Source organism: Peromyscus californicus, unplaced genomic scaffold (assembly GCF_007827085.1).
Source record: "Peromyscus californicus insignis strain IS unplaced genomic scaffold, ASM782708v3 Scaffold_20__1_contigs__length_68692818, whole genome shotgun sequence".
Lineage (NCBI taxonomy): Eukaryota > Metazoa > Chordata > Mammalia > Rodentia > Cricetidae > Peromyscus > Peromyscus californicus.
The window spans coordinates 65,323,718-65,338,105 of record NW_026294503.1 but is presented as its reverse complement, the minus strand read 5'-3'; the positions used below and the strand labels follow the sequence as shown (position 1 = coordinate 65,338,105).

Here is a 14,388-nt window from a genome sequence, read left to right as displayed (position 1 = left end):
TGTGGGATGTTCTGTATGTTAAATGTGTTGCTCTGATTGGTTAATAAATAAAACACTGATTGGCCAGTAGCCAGGCAGAAAGTATAGGTGGGACAAGGAGAGAGGAGAATTGTGGGAAGTGGAAGGCTGAGGCAGAGAGATGCTGCCAGCCGCCACCATGACAAGTAAGATGTAAGGTACTGGTAAGCCACGAGCCACATGGCAACTTATAGACTAATAGAAATGGGTTAATTTAAGATAGAAGAACTAGAGAGCAAGAAGCCTGCCACGGCCATACAGTTTATAAGCAATATAAGTCTCTGTGTGTTTATTTGGTTGGGTCTGGCGGGTGAGAGAGATTTGTCCTGACTGTGGGCCAGGCAGGAAAACTCTAGCTACACTTACACTTAAACTCAGCCCATGTCTGTTAATCTATATGTCGTCACATGTTCCGTGGCTTTACCTTGTGCCATTACATGCTGCTCCCTGGACAGTGGGTGTCTCCCAACTCAGCCTTCTTCTTCTTCTAATGTCCAAAAGCCTTCCCAGAATTCTCCTTGTCCAATTATCCTGCCTATACTTCCTGCCTGGCTACTGGCCAGTCAGCTTTTTATTTATCAACCAATCAGAGCATACAGACCATCCCACAGGACAAGTGTGTTGTCTCTCTGGCTCCTGGAACCTGCCATGCTCTCCAGAGCACCCACCACACGGCTGTCTCCCTGCTGCACCTTCCTAGGCCCCACCACATGGGACACTGTCTAGATACTACGATGCCTGCCCCTTTCCCCTTACTCGAACCCTCCTTGTCTCCCTGCCTGCTCCCCCGAGGAGCTGCTGACTGCTAAGTCCTGCAGCTTCTGGAAGCCCTTCTGGGCCTCTTCCACCTTGTCCCTCCCATCTCTCGGCTCCCTCTGGAAGTCTCACAGCTCCTCTATGCCCTCCTGGGTATTTTTCTTGTCTCTCAGCTCCCACTTGGAGCTTATGGAAACTCCCTTTCATGGAGTTCGTTTTCCGGCCCTTTCTCTCTTCCTCCACAGACTCAGATTTTATTAAAGGCTTGCTCTGATACTACAAACAGGTTGACCTCAGTACAGCCCAATGACCAGAATTGGCATGCTCAATTTTCAAATTCTCTCATATGGTAACACCTCCTGCCACCGTACAAACAAATGATCCGAAAATCTCTTATATCTAAACTTGCTCTCTCCTCCTCTATTTCTTACTTATAGCTGTCTGGGGTAGCTCTTACATGTTAGGTGTTTAATGTCCAAAAGACCCCTCTACCTCTAACCAACAGCCCACCCTACAAGGGTTGGGAGATTGCTTTATCTCAGGCTGCCAAAGGCCAATCTAGCTCTCCTTCACTGGGGCTCTCCTCATGCCTGTTTTCTCTATGACCAAAGGGAATATTGTGTACGAAATGGCCAGAAACTTATGGATGTTGCCCATATCTGTCCTGCAAATACCACGAGACAAATCTGGGTCGTCCTGACTCCCCTTTCTCATCTTTACATACAGGAGCAATCCACCTCTACATGCAAGACCCACGGGACACCAGATGGGAGGTGTCATTGGCAAACTGTTATGACCTGTTCAGGAAGTGGACTACAAGCATGGTCAAGATACAAAGAGAACACCCTTCCCCCAACACCTAGGTATAGAAAAAAATAGAAGCTGTGATCCAGCATTCATCAAAGCTTCTTACCTCCCTAATGGCTCCCCTTTTGGATGACACTAATCCCATCTCTCTGTCCCCACGGTCACTCCATCTCGATTCAGACCTTAACTTCTGAATATCAGCTACTAAATAACACTCTGCCTGGCCACCTTGGAGAATGCTGGTTGTGTGTCCCTCCTGGGTCAAAGTCATAGCCGGCATTTGTGGCCTCTCCCATTAGCCTATTAGACTTTCTTACCTTGCTGCTCATTAACTGCTCTGAACCAGTGATCACTGCCACCCCTTATCTTTCCCACATCTCTCTCTTCAGTATCGCAGACTGCTTTAACTCCTCAGGGATTCATCTTATGGGCACACTGGATTCTTCAGACTGTAGCAATACCCCAGCCCTCAGTACCACCATCCAGCCCATATCCCTGAATGTTCACAATGCCTCCACCATTCACGGCACTCAAATTTGCTGCTGCCTGCCTGCAGGATGGTCTGAGTCTTGTACCCTGTTGTTCTCTTCCCTAAATTAGGGGTGACACCCAGTAAAGAACCTGCTGGTTCACAATTTCATCTAGGACCTCCAACCAGTGGCTCAGACCATCCTTACCCTCCAGGACCAAATAGACTCACGAGCCACTATAGTGCTACGAAATTGGTGAGGATTAGATCTTCTAACGTTGGAGAAGGGTGGCCTTCTCCTCAGGGAGGAATGTTACTTCTGTGTCAATCAAGAGAGTGTAGCAAAAAACAAGACCCAACACTCCAGACAGGTCTCCAAGTCATAAGGAACAGCTCAATGTCTCTGGCTGGTGGATCGTTGATGTTCCACTATGGACGTTTCTTAACCCCCCTTCTCCTTTTCCTAATCCTACTAACTGTTCCCTGTCTTATAAACTTCTTATCTAGATTTCCTCAACGACAAATTAAAAAAAATTCTAACCAAACCTTTAATCGGTTGTTATTACAGGATTATCAGCCCCTACCTACAGAATCAGAGGCCCACAACCCCCATTAAGCCCTAAAGATAAAGATCAAGCTTGCCTCAAGGACTTTGATGCTGCCACACAGCAGGGAGTAGTCTAATGATAACATTGCCCTCTTTCCTGAGCCCTGATTAGTTATCAATAGTAAACTAAGAAGTGTGGAATGTAGGGTAACAGGCCAGTGGAAAACCTCCCTGCCCCTGGCCTGTCCCCAAACCTGAGACTTGGAAACCCCCACCCTCATGATGCACAATTAAAGGCAAGCAATACTTACACCCACGCAGTCCTTTTCCTCTAGCTCACTGTGTATGCTCCAAAGACCTCATAAAAGCCCGCCCCCTTGCCCAGTCCCCTGTTATTTCTGTTCCCACTCAGAGGCAGCCAACATTCTGTGTTTCTCCCCAATATATCTCTCGTGTGAAGTTTGTTGCGTGGTGTGACTTTGTGGTATTCCTTGGCTCCCAATTGCCAAGATGCCCTTGCACTGGAAAACCCTTCCACCAGAGGACCCTAACTCCTAGGGGTGGGCATAAGTTTTCTTTTCTTTCTTTCTTTCTTTCTTTCTTTCTTTCTTTCTTTCTTTCTTTCTTTCTTTCTTTCTTTCTTTTTTAAAAAAGATTTATTTACTTATTATGTATACAGTGTTCTGTTTGCATGTATCCCTGCAGGCCAGAAGAGGGAGCCATCTCATTACAGATGGTTGTGAGCCACCATGTGGTTGCTGGGAATTGAACTCAGCACCTCTGGAAGAACAGCCAGTGCTCTTAACCTCTGAACCATCTCTCCAGCCTGGAGCATAAGTTTTCAACCACGGGAATGGATGAAGAGCAAGGGTCAGTACCTGTTCCCTTTTTTAAATGTTTGTTTTTAATGTATTTTATGTGTATGGATGTTTTGCCTGCATGTGTATCTGTGTACTATGTGTGTTCCTGGTGCCCTCAGGAGGCCATGTTGCCCTCAGGAGGCCTCCAACGGGATGTCAGATCTCATGGGATTGGAGTTATAGACTGCAGTCATGTTGTCGGCGCTGGAGATTGAACCTGGGTCCTTGGAAGAGTGGCCAGTGTTCTTGACCACTGAACCATCACTCCATGTCCTCTTAAAATTTTATTTTTAACCATGTATGGGGGGCGGGATATGTGTATGTGAACGCCCACAGTAGTCAAGGAATTGGATCACTCTTGGACTGGAGCTACACAAGGTTTTGAGCAGTTTTTGCTGTTAACCTCTTAGCCATGTCTCCAGTCACTCCATTTTCTTTCCTTCCTTTTTTCTTTTTTGAGGTAGAGTCTCACTCTATAGTACAGGCTAGCCACCAGCTTCCTATATAGCCCAGGCTGGCCTTGCAAATACTCATGATCCTTATGCCTCATTTTCTCAAGTGCTGGAACTACAGGCATGTGCTACCAGGTTTGGCCTTTTACCTCTTCTTTTTAACACAGAGTTTTGTAGCCCTTGTAGACTAGGCTGGCCTCAAACTCATATTCTCCTGCATTTGCCTCCTGAATTCTGGGATTAAAGGTGTGGGTCACCACACTAAGTAATTTCCCCGATTTTAGGAGGTAGAAATCCAGTGGGAGAAGTAGTTTTATATACAAAAATATAAGTCAAAGCAGACTGTAAAAATGTTAAGATGAATTACAACAATGAAGTGCACTTTCACATATAGGCAATATCTTCCAGCGAGAGTCAGATTTATCATGACAATTTAGTTCTGGCCCTCAGCCTGTTTTCTGATGGGTAAAGTAAGTAAGTGCCATTTACCTTTAGAATTTGTTTTAACACACTAAGTAGATCTGCTGTCCTGGAACTTGCTATGTAGGCTAGACTGGCTTGAACTTGTGGTCATCCTCCTGCCTCTGCCTACTGAGTGCTAGGGTTATAGGAGCACACCACCACACCCTATTAGCGTTCTAATTACAACCCTGTCATGGGGAGTTCTAGTAAAGTAGTACTGTTCATAGCACACAGGTATATAGCCAATGCTTAATAAAAATGGCCATAATTACTTAATCCTCAAAAGAGCAAGGTGGAGCTGGTACCATTTCATCCACCTGCTCCAGGGTCTTCGATATGTAGCCCTGGTTTGCCTGGAAATCAGGAGATCAGCCTGCCTCTGTCTCTAGAGTACTGGGATCAAAGGCATGAGCCACCATGTCTGGCTATGGTTAATTTATTTACAGTTAAGTAAATTCAATCTCTGTGAGACTATTCTGAAGTTATCGAACTATAAAGACGCCAGCCCTGACTTTGCTCTGCAGATCTTTCCCCCAAACTCCTCCACCATAACCATAGAAGAAAAAAAAAAGTGGGGCATGGGGGCCCACGCTTTTCATCCTAGCACTCGGTAGGCAGAGGTTGCGGATCTCTGAGTTCCAGACCAGTCGAAGCTACGTAGAGACCCCTTTCAAAACATCAACCAACCAACCAAACAAACAAACCAAAAACGAAAAAAACCACATTTCCCCGTCTCCTGCTGGAAAGCATTAGGGAGAAGGGTGACGATAAGGGGCAGTAAGTGGAGAAAGTTGAAGACGGAGCACTAGGAGCAGAAAGTCCCTCCAGGGATGGAAGCCGACAAAGTAAAGCTGGAACACACGCTGCAGTTCCTAGGTGCGCGCGACGCCGGTTCACACCTGGGCACGGGGACCGCCCACCGCCTCGGGGGCGGAGAACCTTCGCGCCCATAGCCTATCAGCGCTGCGGGGGCCGAGCCAGTCTCCTCTTCATTGGTGGGGGGTACGGTGACGTCACGCACGGGCGGAAGAGAGCGCCGTGATTGGTTGGCGCGGGGACGGGGTGGGGGGGGTTGCGCTTCGAGTCTGCGCCGAACTTTCTCCGTCCAGGTTTCTCGGCGGTCGTGGGGGTTCCGGGGGGCGTGGAGACGGCTCCGCGGAAACCTGGGTGTTGTTCTCACGGCCGACTCCCGGAGAACCGCTGGCCGGAAGTGATCTGACTGACCGGAAGCGAGGCCTGAGGGGAAAGTGCGGATCCCGCCCCCCCGAGGGTGGAGCTTTCGGTGGACGGGAGCGGAGGGGACGCTCCGAGCAGTTGGCGTGCTGCGCGTCTCGGCGGAGAGGCGGTGTGGAGGGCGCGCTCGGAGCGGCCGGGGAGCTCACGAGCACCGGGGCTGAGCTCTGGCAAGTCCGGAGGAGTGGAGACCCGGGCGCCTCACGCTCCCGAGAGCCGAACCGGAGGGGTTTTTGCCGCCGGGGCACCCGAGGAGCAGCGGGGGTGCAGCCTGCAGCTCAGGCTTGGGGTTCTGGTGCGCCGCGCGAGGGACACGGCTCCGGTGGCGTCCCTGCCGGGTAGAGTTCCGCTCCGTGCCTTTGTCCAGGGCGAGGAAGGAGCCGGGATGGCCTGGGCTCTGAAGCTGCCGCTGGCGGATGAAGTGATTGAGTCGGGGCTGGTGCAGGACTTTGATGCTAGCCTGTCCGGCATCGGCCAGGAACTGGGTGCTGGTGCTTATAGCATGAGGTGAGTGCCGTTTTCCTCAGACCTTCCTTACCTTCTGAATAACAAAGGCTTGGAAGTGGGGGAGGCGGGGGGTACAGAGCTTACAAAGCTGCCTGCAGCGGGGTGGGGAGACTTCTCCTGTTGGTTTGAGTAGTGAGAGGTGTGGGAGAGCTGGAAAAAGACTGTAGGAAGTGTCTACTCTGCGGGGCCCTTGGAAGGAGACGGAATGCCTCCTGATTAGCATCCAGATGGTGTGGGAGGCTTGGGCACTGGCTGTATATGTATATGTGGGTATGCCTGGATTCACGTGAGGAAAGGGTTACCTTGAGCAAGTGAGGGGTGTCTGGGAAGTAGGTGAATTGGGAACTGGGGCTTAAGTTGACTACTTGGGCAAGAGGTCCACACATAGCCGTCTCTTACGACAAACTTGTTATAAGGCTTCTCTTCCAGGGGTTCTGTCTTTAGAAACTTCAGCTGCGAAGTTTTTCAAAAGTGACAAAGAAAGCCATGTGTATTAGTGTAGGTCTGAAATACCCGCACCCTGGCACTCGGGGAATCAGGAATTCAAGGCCATCCTTGGCTACATACAAGGACAGCATGGGCTACATGAAATCCTGTCTCAAAAAAATGTGGCAAAGATAACTTCTAGATGTTTCTAGACACCTGTGTATTGAGCTCATTGTCAGGGAAGGTGGGGTGGAGGCTGTGGTGTAGATGTAATTCTAAACGGTCATATTAAATAAGAAACACAGAGCCAAATACAGAGTTAAAAGCCCAGAGATCGAGCAGTAGCCAAGAGCTAAGACCACCTTATCTTACCACTCGCTGCCCTCCTTCCCCTGAGAGAGAGACCTTCCTGTGTCCTTTTTATTGACTTTCTGTTCTGCCTTCTCATTGGTTCTAAACCCAACCACATGACTTCTTCATCACTGCCTGTCTATACAGATCTCCAGGTCTCTATGGTTGGTACTGGGATTAAAGGTGTGTGTCACTATGCTGGCTGTGTCCTTGAACACAGAGATTTTGCCTGCCATGTGATTGGATTAAGGGCCTGTGCTACCACTACCAGACTTCTGCTTAATGGCTTGCTCTTAGCTCTGATCCCCAGGCAACTTTATTTATTAACATACAAATAAAATCACATTTCAGCACAAATAAAGTATCACCATATTTTCCCCTTCTATTCTAGTAAAAAGAAAAAAAGCAAAAAAGTTATAACTATTATAAGAAAAACTATATACAAATAACTATATACAATATATACCAGCAATAAATACCTAAACAATGTCTAGTCCATTTGCATTGACAAATTCAGAGAAAATAATTCCATTATCTATCCTATTTTGGTAAGTCCAAAATGTACCTGATTGAATTTCTATTCTAACTTATATTTCCAACAGAACTATCTCTCTCTCTCTCTCTTTTTTTTTTCTGAATCATTCCTCCCATGGAATTTATTCAAGTCAGTTTAACTGCAAGTGAGTAGCTACAAGTCTATATCAACCTCATGTTTAACCTTACATACAGAACAATAACCAAAGCATGTCTGCTGTCTTCTAAGATTATTGATACAAAGCCATTTTGCTGTGCAATAGTTATTTTTTTAATTTAAATTTGAAATAAAAATATTTGATTTTTTTTATGTGAGTGTGTGTATCATGTGTACATGAGTTTGAAGAAGTCAGAAGTCATCAAATCCCCTAGAACTGGAATCATAGACTGTTGCAAACCATGTGGGTACTGGGAACTGAACCTGGTCCCTCTGCAAGAACACCATTGCTGGGAACTGAACCTGGAACCTCTGTAAGAACAGCAATTGCTCTTAAGCACTGAGCCAACTTTCCAATGCCCCAGCAGTAGTCATTCTTTATCAGCCTTCCATACAGGCAGAATGTTGCAGCAGTGGTACCAGAGAAGAGAGTACTGTGGGCTGAAGAGAGGTCTTTCTGGAGGAGATGAAACCCAGCACAGAAGCAGAAAAGAAGCGTGGCAGCTGTCCTGTGGAAACTGGGGTAGCTGTTGTGAGCAGCACTTTCCACTCTGTGTTTTACAAAACAGTATTTGGCAGTGGCAGCTTGGGGATGTGAATAACCATGCTGGATTAGACTATGATCAGCTCCGAGAGGACCCAAAGGGAAGAAATACTTAGCTTTCTCTGATGGACTTCCCACAGAACACTCATTAGCATCTTTCAGAATGTCCAGGTTCCAGGTTCTGTGGAAACACCAATAGCATGACTTAACAGAACTATCTTATGTCTTTCAAACTTATACACTTAGACCTCTTTAGTGAATTTCATTTCTAAAATTCTTAACAAGGAAAACTGTAACTATCTAATCTTTAACTATAACTATAACCATCTAATCTTCAACTATAAGTGTAACTATCTAATCTTCACTATAACTATAACTATCTAATCTTAAACTCCCTCAGAAACCCAAGAAGGAAATAATATTACCTTAAAAAAAAAAACAAAAAACCGGAAGTGCACGCAAGTGGCTTTCAAAAAAAATGTGAGTTGACAGAAACAGCCAGCTGCCTGGACAGTCACCCAAGGTTTCTCCACAGCGTTGGCGCATCATCTTCAGCCTATAGGCTTAGCGTATCTGACAGACTCATTTGTGAAGTAGGATGTACACAAAGCCAACAGTTTGACCTCACATTTGGAGAGAGTAGTTCATGTACCAGAAATACCTGAACTCCACTAGTGTCCTGTCATGATTCAGGATTTTAAATTCTGGAAATTGTTGATTTTTTTTTTTTTTTTTTTTTTTTTTTTTTTGGTTTTTCGAGACAGGGTTTCTCTGTGTAGCTTTGCGCCTTTCCTGGAACTCACTTGGTAGCCCAGGCTGGCCTCGAACTCACAGAGATCCGCCGGCCTCTGCCTCCCGAGTGCTGGGATTAAAGGCGTGCGCCACCACCACCCGGCTGATTTTTTTTTTTTTTTAATTCAGCTGTCCATTCTTCTTGGCTCGTGTGTGTGGCTTCATCTCTGCATCCCATTCTTCTCTGCATCCCTCTATTAAATGCCAGTCTACCATTGAGAGGTTAGATTCTGTCAGCTTAGTTACTCTTCAAGAATAACTGTTTCAGCTGCTGTTCCACTGCACATCAGAAGCCATCGGTCCACTGCCAGTTCAGCTGCCTTCAAAGAAAAGGGCACTGTATCTTTTCCGGATTGTAAAGGCCACTTCGGGGATGGTGCCATATTGTCCTGGCCTCAGAAGATGCCTTTTGTTAAAGCCACAACCACACTTGTCTTGGCAAGAATCGGTAGTCCTTTGTTTGGCGTCCTGTCTGTCCATTTTGTCCTGTTTGTCAGCAGTCGAATCAAGGATACTTTGTTGTCCAGTGGCTAACTTTTGCCACAATGAAAGTTAACTCCATATGCAGTTTCTTCAGTGCCCAATTTTTCTCTGAAGTAGATTGGTACTGCCAGAAGCCGACATGTCTCATAGTCATAAAAAAAAGAAAAAATTTGTAAGTTATTAAAACATTTTAAATACCATGTTCTATAGATCTCTGAAGGGTTTGAAGATGACCTGTCTGTCTAAAATGTATCTGCTCAATCTTGAAAACATACCTAATATGACTATAAGTTCAATTGTAATGTCTAACTACTAACTTTCATTTCTTTATACCCTAATAGTTGGTAATAATAACATTCAAGGATTAGCAAATTGCATTACATTGTTAAATGAACAGTATAAGTACAATATCTTGAACAAGATTAGAAATATACGTATAGCATTTTCTAACAATATCAATCTCAATATATATATAATTTGTATACAATATACAAAAATCCAATCCAATGTATTTAAAACTAGTAATTGTCTTTTAAATGTAGATTCAATAATCTATCTTTTTATTTATATCGTATCTATATATCTTTTTTTTTTTTTTTTTCCAGAGCTAAGGACCAAACCCAGGGCCTTGCGTTTGCTAGGCAAGCGCTCTACCCCTATCTTTTTTTTTTTTTTTAAACAAGAACCTTAAATCTAATCTCCTTTGCTTATCCCTTTTTCTAACCCTTAACAACAACTTGTAACCAACCCTCATAAACAATGAAAATTATCCCAGACCCCAAACCCATTAAAAGACCAAAAAGCCACCTGCCCCACACCACCTCTTAGGGAATGTGGGCGTCATATTCTTAAAATTGCTTCCTGCTGGATATGGGCAAAGGCATCTTTATTCTGAAAAGAAAAATTTTGGGTTAATTGTCAAATTCTAGGAAAGATAACTATATCCTTTGTTTTCCAGTCTGTGCATAATGCCAAAGTTCAGGGCTTATCTCAAGTCCTTATTCAAATAGTCTTTGAGACTGGATCATCTCAGCTAGCCATCTCAAAATTGCTCTGAGCAGTTTGTAGTCCAAAGCTGATCTGTAGATGATGTTTGTCAGCTTAGTGGCATTATTATTGTCCACTTGTAATTGTTGTTGTGGGGCCCCATCTTCTTCCTGGAGACTTCAGATTTGATGTTAGGCCTGGCCATGATTTCCTGCAGAAAACTGATAAAGACTCGAACACAAAGACATGTATAGGCAGCTAATTGAAGCCTTTTTTCTAGAATTAGTTAGTACTCTATATGACCATTAATATCTTAACAAAGTTTAAAATATATATATGTATTAATCTTGTAAATTTTGATATAAAGTTCATACTTTAAGAAAAGTTTAAAGAATCAGAATAGAATCAAAGAATTGAGATTAGTAGTAATAGAATAGTCCCTTAAATTTTTTTTTTTTTGTTGTTGTTTGTTTTCTCCTGTCCCATAGCAGAAGATGGCTCTTTCTTCTGGCATGATACAGGGAGTTTGCATTTTCCTTTTAACAACATGCTTGGTTTTAAAGAAGGAGAGAGCCATTCTCCAACTCCAAAGCCAGCTTTACATTTAATTGAACTGGGACTACAAGAAGACCAATAGTGTTAAATGTCTTTAGAGAAGAGCAGAAACAAACATTTAGGAAGACTTATGAAATTTTATAGATGATATACCAATGGTTTTTAATGAATTCTTGCCACGTGGGCACCAAATGTAGATGTAATTCTAAGCAGTCTTATTAAATAAGAAACACAGAGCCAAATACAGAGTTAAAAGCCCAGAGATCGAGCAGTAGCCAAGAGCTAAGACCACCTTATCTTACCACTTGCTGCCGTCCTTCCCCTGAGAGAGACCTTCCTGTGTCCTGTCTTTTTATTGCCTTTCTGTTCTGCCTTCTCATTGGTTCTAAACCCAACCACATGACTTCCTTGTCACTGCCTGTCTATACAGACCTCCAGGTCTCTATGGTTGGTACTGAGATTAAAGGCGTGTGTCTCCATGCTGGCTATGTCTTTTAACACACAGATTTTTGCCTGCAATGTGATCGTGATTAAGGGCCTGTGCTACCACTACCAGACTTCTGCTTAATGGCTTGCTCTTAGCTCTGATCCCCAGGCAACTTTATTAGCATAAAAATAAAATCACATTTTAGCACAAATAAAGTATCACCATACTGTGCCCCACACTGCCGGGAGCAAGCTTGCCCACCATTCATGTTTCCACTTGCCAGCCAGGATGTCAGTGACATCAGTTACCCAGAGAGGTCTGGAGGTCTGGGGAGGTCTTGGGACTTAAGCTTTATCTGGCTCCTGTTCAAGATGGAAGTTTTATTCAAAATGGCTTCAGTCTGGTTCCTTCTTTTATTCCCTCCTTGTCTTTGTACATTATTGAAATCCTTGATTATCTATTTCTGAGTAAAAGAAATTGCACTGGGTCCTTAGGACCATGGGCTTAACTGAATTAACTTTAGAGTGAACAAGTTTAACTAAAGCATTCAGGATGGAAGGCCTTATGAGGAGCAGGAGGAAAAGAAGGACCAGTTGTCCTGCTAAGGCGTGAGCAAGGTGGTTAGCCAAGGGGACCAATCAAAGGGATTCATGTACCAGTTACCAGCGTGGCTCCTCTGTTCCTTCCTATCCAGTAGGTTTTGTTTTAGTTTTGCTAAGGTGTCTAGGATTATTTCAGAATGATTGGCATAAAAACAACAGGTTTCCCCCAAAGGGAATTTGCCTTTGACTTAACATTTTCAGCATGTTAAGGAAGCAAGGATGATGTACTCTTTTCTGTAACTACTTCCAGCTGAAACTGGGGCATCAGTTGTCAGAGCCTTGGAAGGCTGAAAGGCTAGTCAGGGGCTGAAAGGCTAGTCAAGGGCTGAAAGGCTAGCCAAGGGCTGAAAGGCTAGTCAAAGGCTGAAAGGCTAGTCAAGGGCTGAAAGGCTAGTCAAGGGCTGAAAGACTAGTCAAGGACTGAAAGGCTAGTCAAGGGCTGAAAGGCTAGTCAAGGGCTGGGCAATGGGGCATCTATCAGAAGCATCTGATTAGCTGATCCAGGTGAAGGGACAGTGTAGATTACTGTTTACAGGTCTAAAGGCAGTGGGACCTGGGAGAATGGAGCTGATAAGTGAGGTGGACTAAAGTCTCAAGCAATAGCAACTTAATTTAAAGCATCAGGCAATTTATACTCTGAGAGTTAAGAAGAATCCTATGAATAAGGTGTCCAATCACAAGGACACACCATACAAGGGAAAAACCTGTATATTTCATAGAAGCATATGATTAACTGCAGCTGAAGTAAACTCACTTCTATCTGCTACACCTGGGAGGAGATAGCACTCTTTTTATATAAAAAAGAATATTACTTCTATGTTGATAGTCTTCACACCAAATATGATTTCTTGTGTTGGAGGCCCACCCCCAATTTATTTGTGTGTGAGTGTGTGTGTACACATGCTATGGCACTTGTGGAGGTCAGGGGACAACTTTGAGGAACTGGTTCTGGTCTTCCACCATGTGGGTTCCAGGATGGAACTCAGGTCCTCAGACTCAGTGGCCAGGGCTTGGACTCACTGGCTGATGGACTCTCAGTGCCTGGGGCTTTAGCCACACTCTTCTCCCTCCTGTGGTAATTTCCCTGCTGAGACGTCATTTGCTTGTTTCTCTTCGCAGCCCTGGCTGTCCTGGAACTCACTCTGTAGACCAGGCTGGCCTGGAACTCAGAGATCACCTGCCTTGGCCTCCCAAGTACTGGGATTAAAGGCGTGCTCCACCACTGCCCGGCTCCTTCCAAGACCTTTAAAGCTAAAAATCTGTTTTCTAGAACCACTTTGGTGTTGGATAAAGTTGCAGACCCTAGCTATCCAAGGATCAGAAGTCTCAAACCTGTCCAACCTAAGGAGGACATGAGAAGGTTCGAGCTTCTCATTTTTTGGAAATCTGGAATAAAAGGTGTTATCACTTGGGTCATCAGACCACATAGCAATACAGCCAATACATCATAGGCACACACATACGCACCATCTTTAAGGTTTATCTTTTATAAGTCCTTTTGTTTTTTTCAAATAAGCTAATCAGACTTTTTGGGATGTGCTTAAATTTGATTTTCTTCTGACTTTTTTTTCTATTTCTGTTTTGGAAAAATCTTTCGGACCATACTACTATCTAAAATGTATTTTCAGGGCTGGGGAGATGCCCAGTGGATTCTACTTTACAGGCCTGTGCTGCACAGGAGCATCTGAGTTTGCATCCCCAGCATGCACATGAAAAAGCCGGTACAGCTGCCTTGAAGCACTCCCTACCCCAGGATCACTGGGACCTGACTAGCATGCCTGTGTAAATGCAGGTGGAGGTCAGAGGTTGGTGTCATGTTTTCCTTATGGAAGTCAGAAGGTGTGGGATCCCTTGGAACTGGAGTTACAGATGGTTGTGAGCCGCCATGTGGGTGCTGGGAATTGAACCCAGGTTCTCTGAAAGAGCAGCCAGTGCTGAGCTGTCTCCCCAGCCCAAGCTGATTGTTTCTTTCATTGTGCAGAAGCTTCTTAGTTTCATGAAGTCCCACTTGTCAGTTGTCACTAATTCTTAGGCAAGTGGAGTCCTATTCAGGAAGTCCTTTCCGACACCTATGTTGTGTAGGAATAGGAAATGCAGGTACATGGTTTGTTTATTCTAGCAGTTCCAGTGTTTGATGTGTAGGTTTTTGACCCAGTTGGAGTTAGTTTTTGTGCGAGGTGATGGGTGCAGGTCTAACTTCATTCTTCTGCTTGTGAACAACCAGTTTTCCCAACACCATTTGTTGAAAATGTGTTCGTTTCTCCAGCATATGTTTTTGACATCACTGTCTGATAAAGTAGCTGATGTTATGTGTTTGACGTTTGGGTCTTCGATTTTGTCTCATTGGTCTGTGTGTCTGTTTTTGTGCCATGCTGTGCTGTTTTTATTACTATGGCTCTGTGATGGATCTCAAGACCTG

The 14,388-nt window shown here is 44.7% G+C and overlaps 1 protein-coding gene across 1 annotated transcript in view; it reads left to right on the top strand.

The window, feature by feature from the left end:
- Positions 1-5,486: 5,486 nt before the first annotated feature.
- Tfcp2 (transcription factor CP2) overlaps positions 5,487-14,388 on the top strand; it is a 45,459-nt gene continuing 36,557 nt past the window's right edge. Inside the window, exon 1 of the mRNA XM_052748975.1 lies at positions 5,487-6,111. Within this exon, the coding sequence (XP_052604935.1) occupies positions 5,990-6,111 (122 nt within the window). The 5' untranslated portion in view covers positions 5,487-5,989. The remainder of the gene's footprint in view (positions 6,112-14,388) is intronic.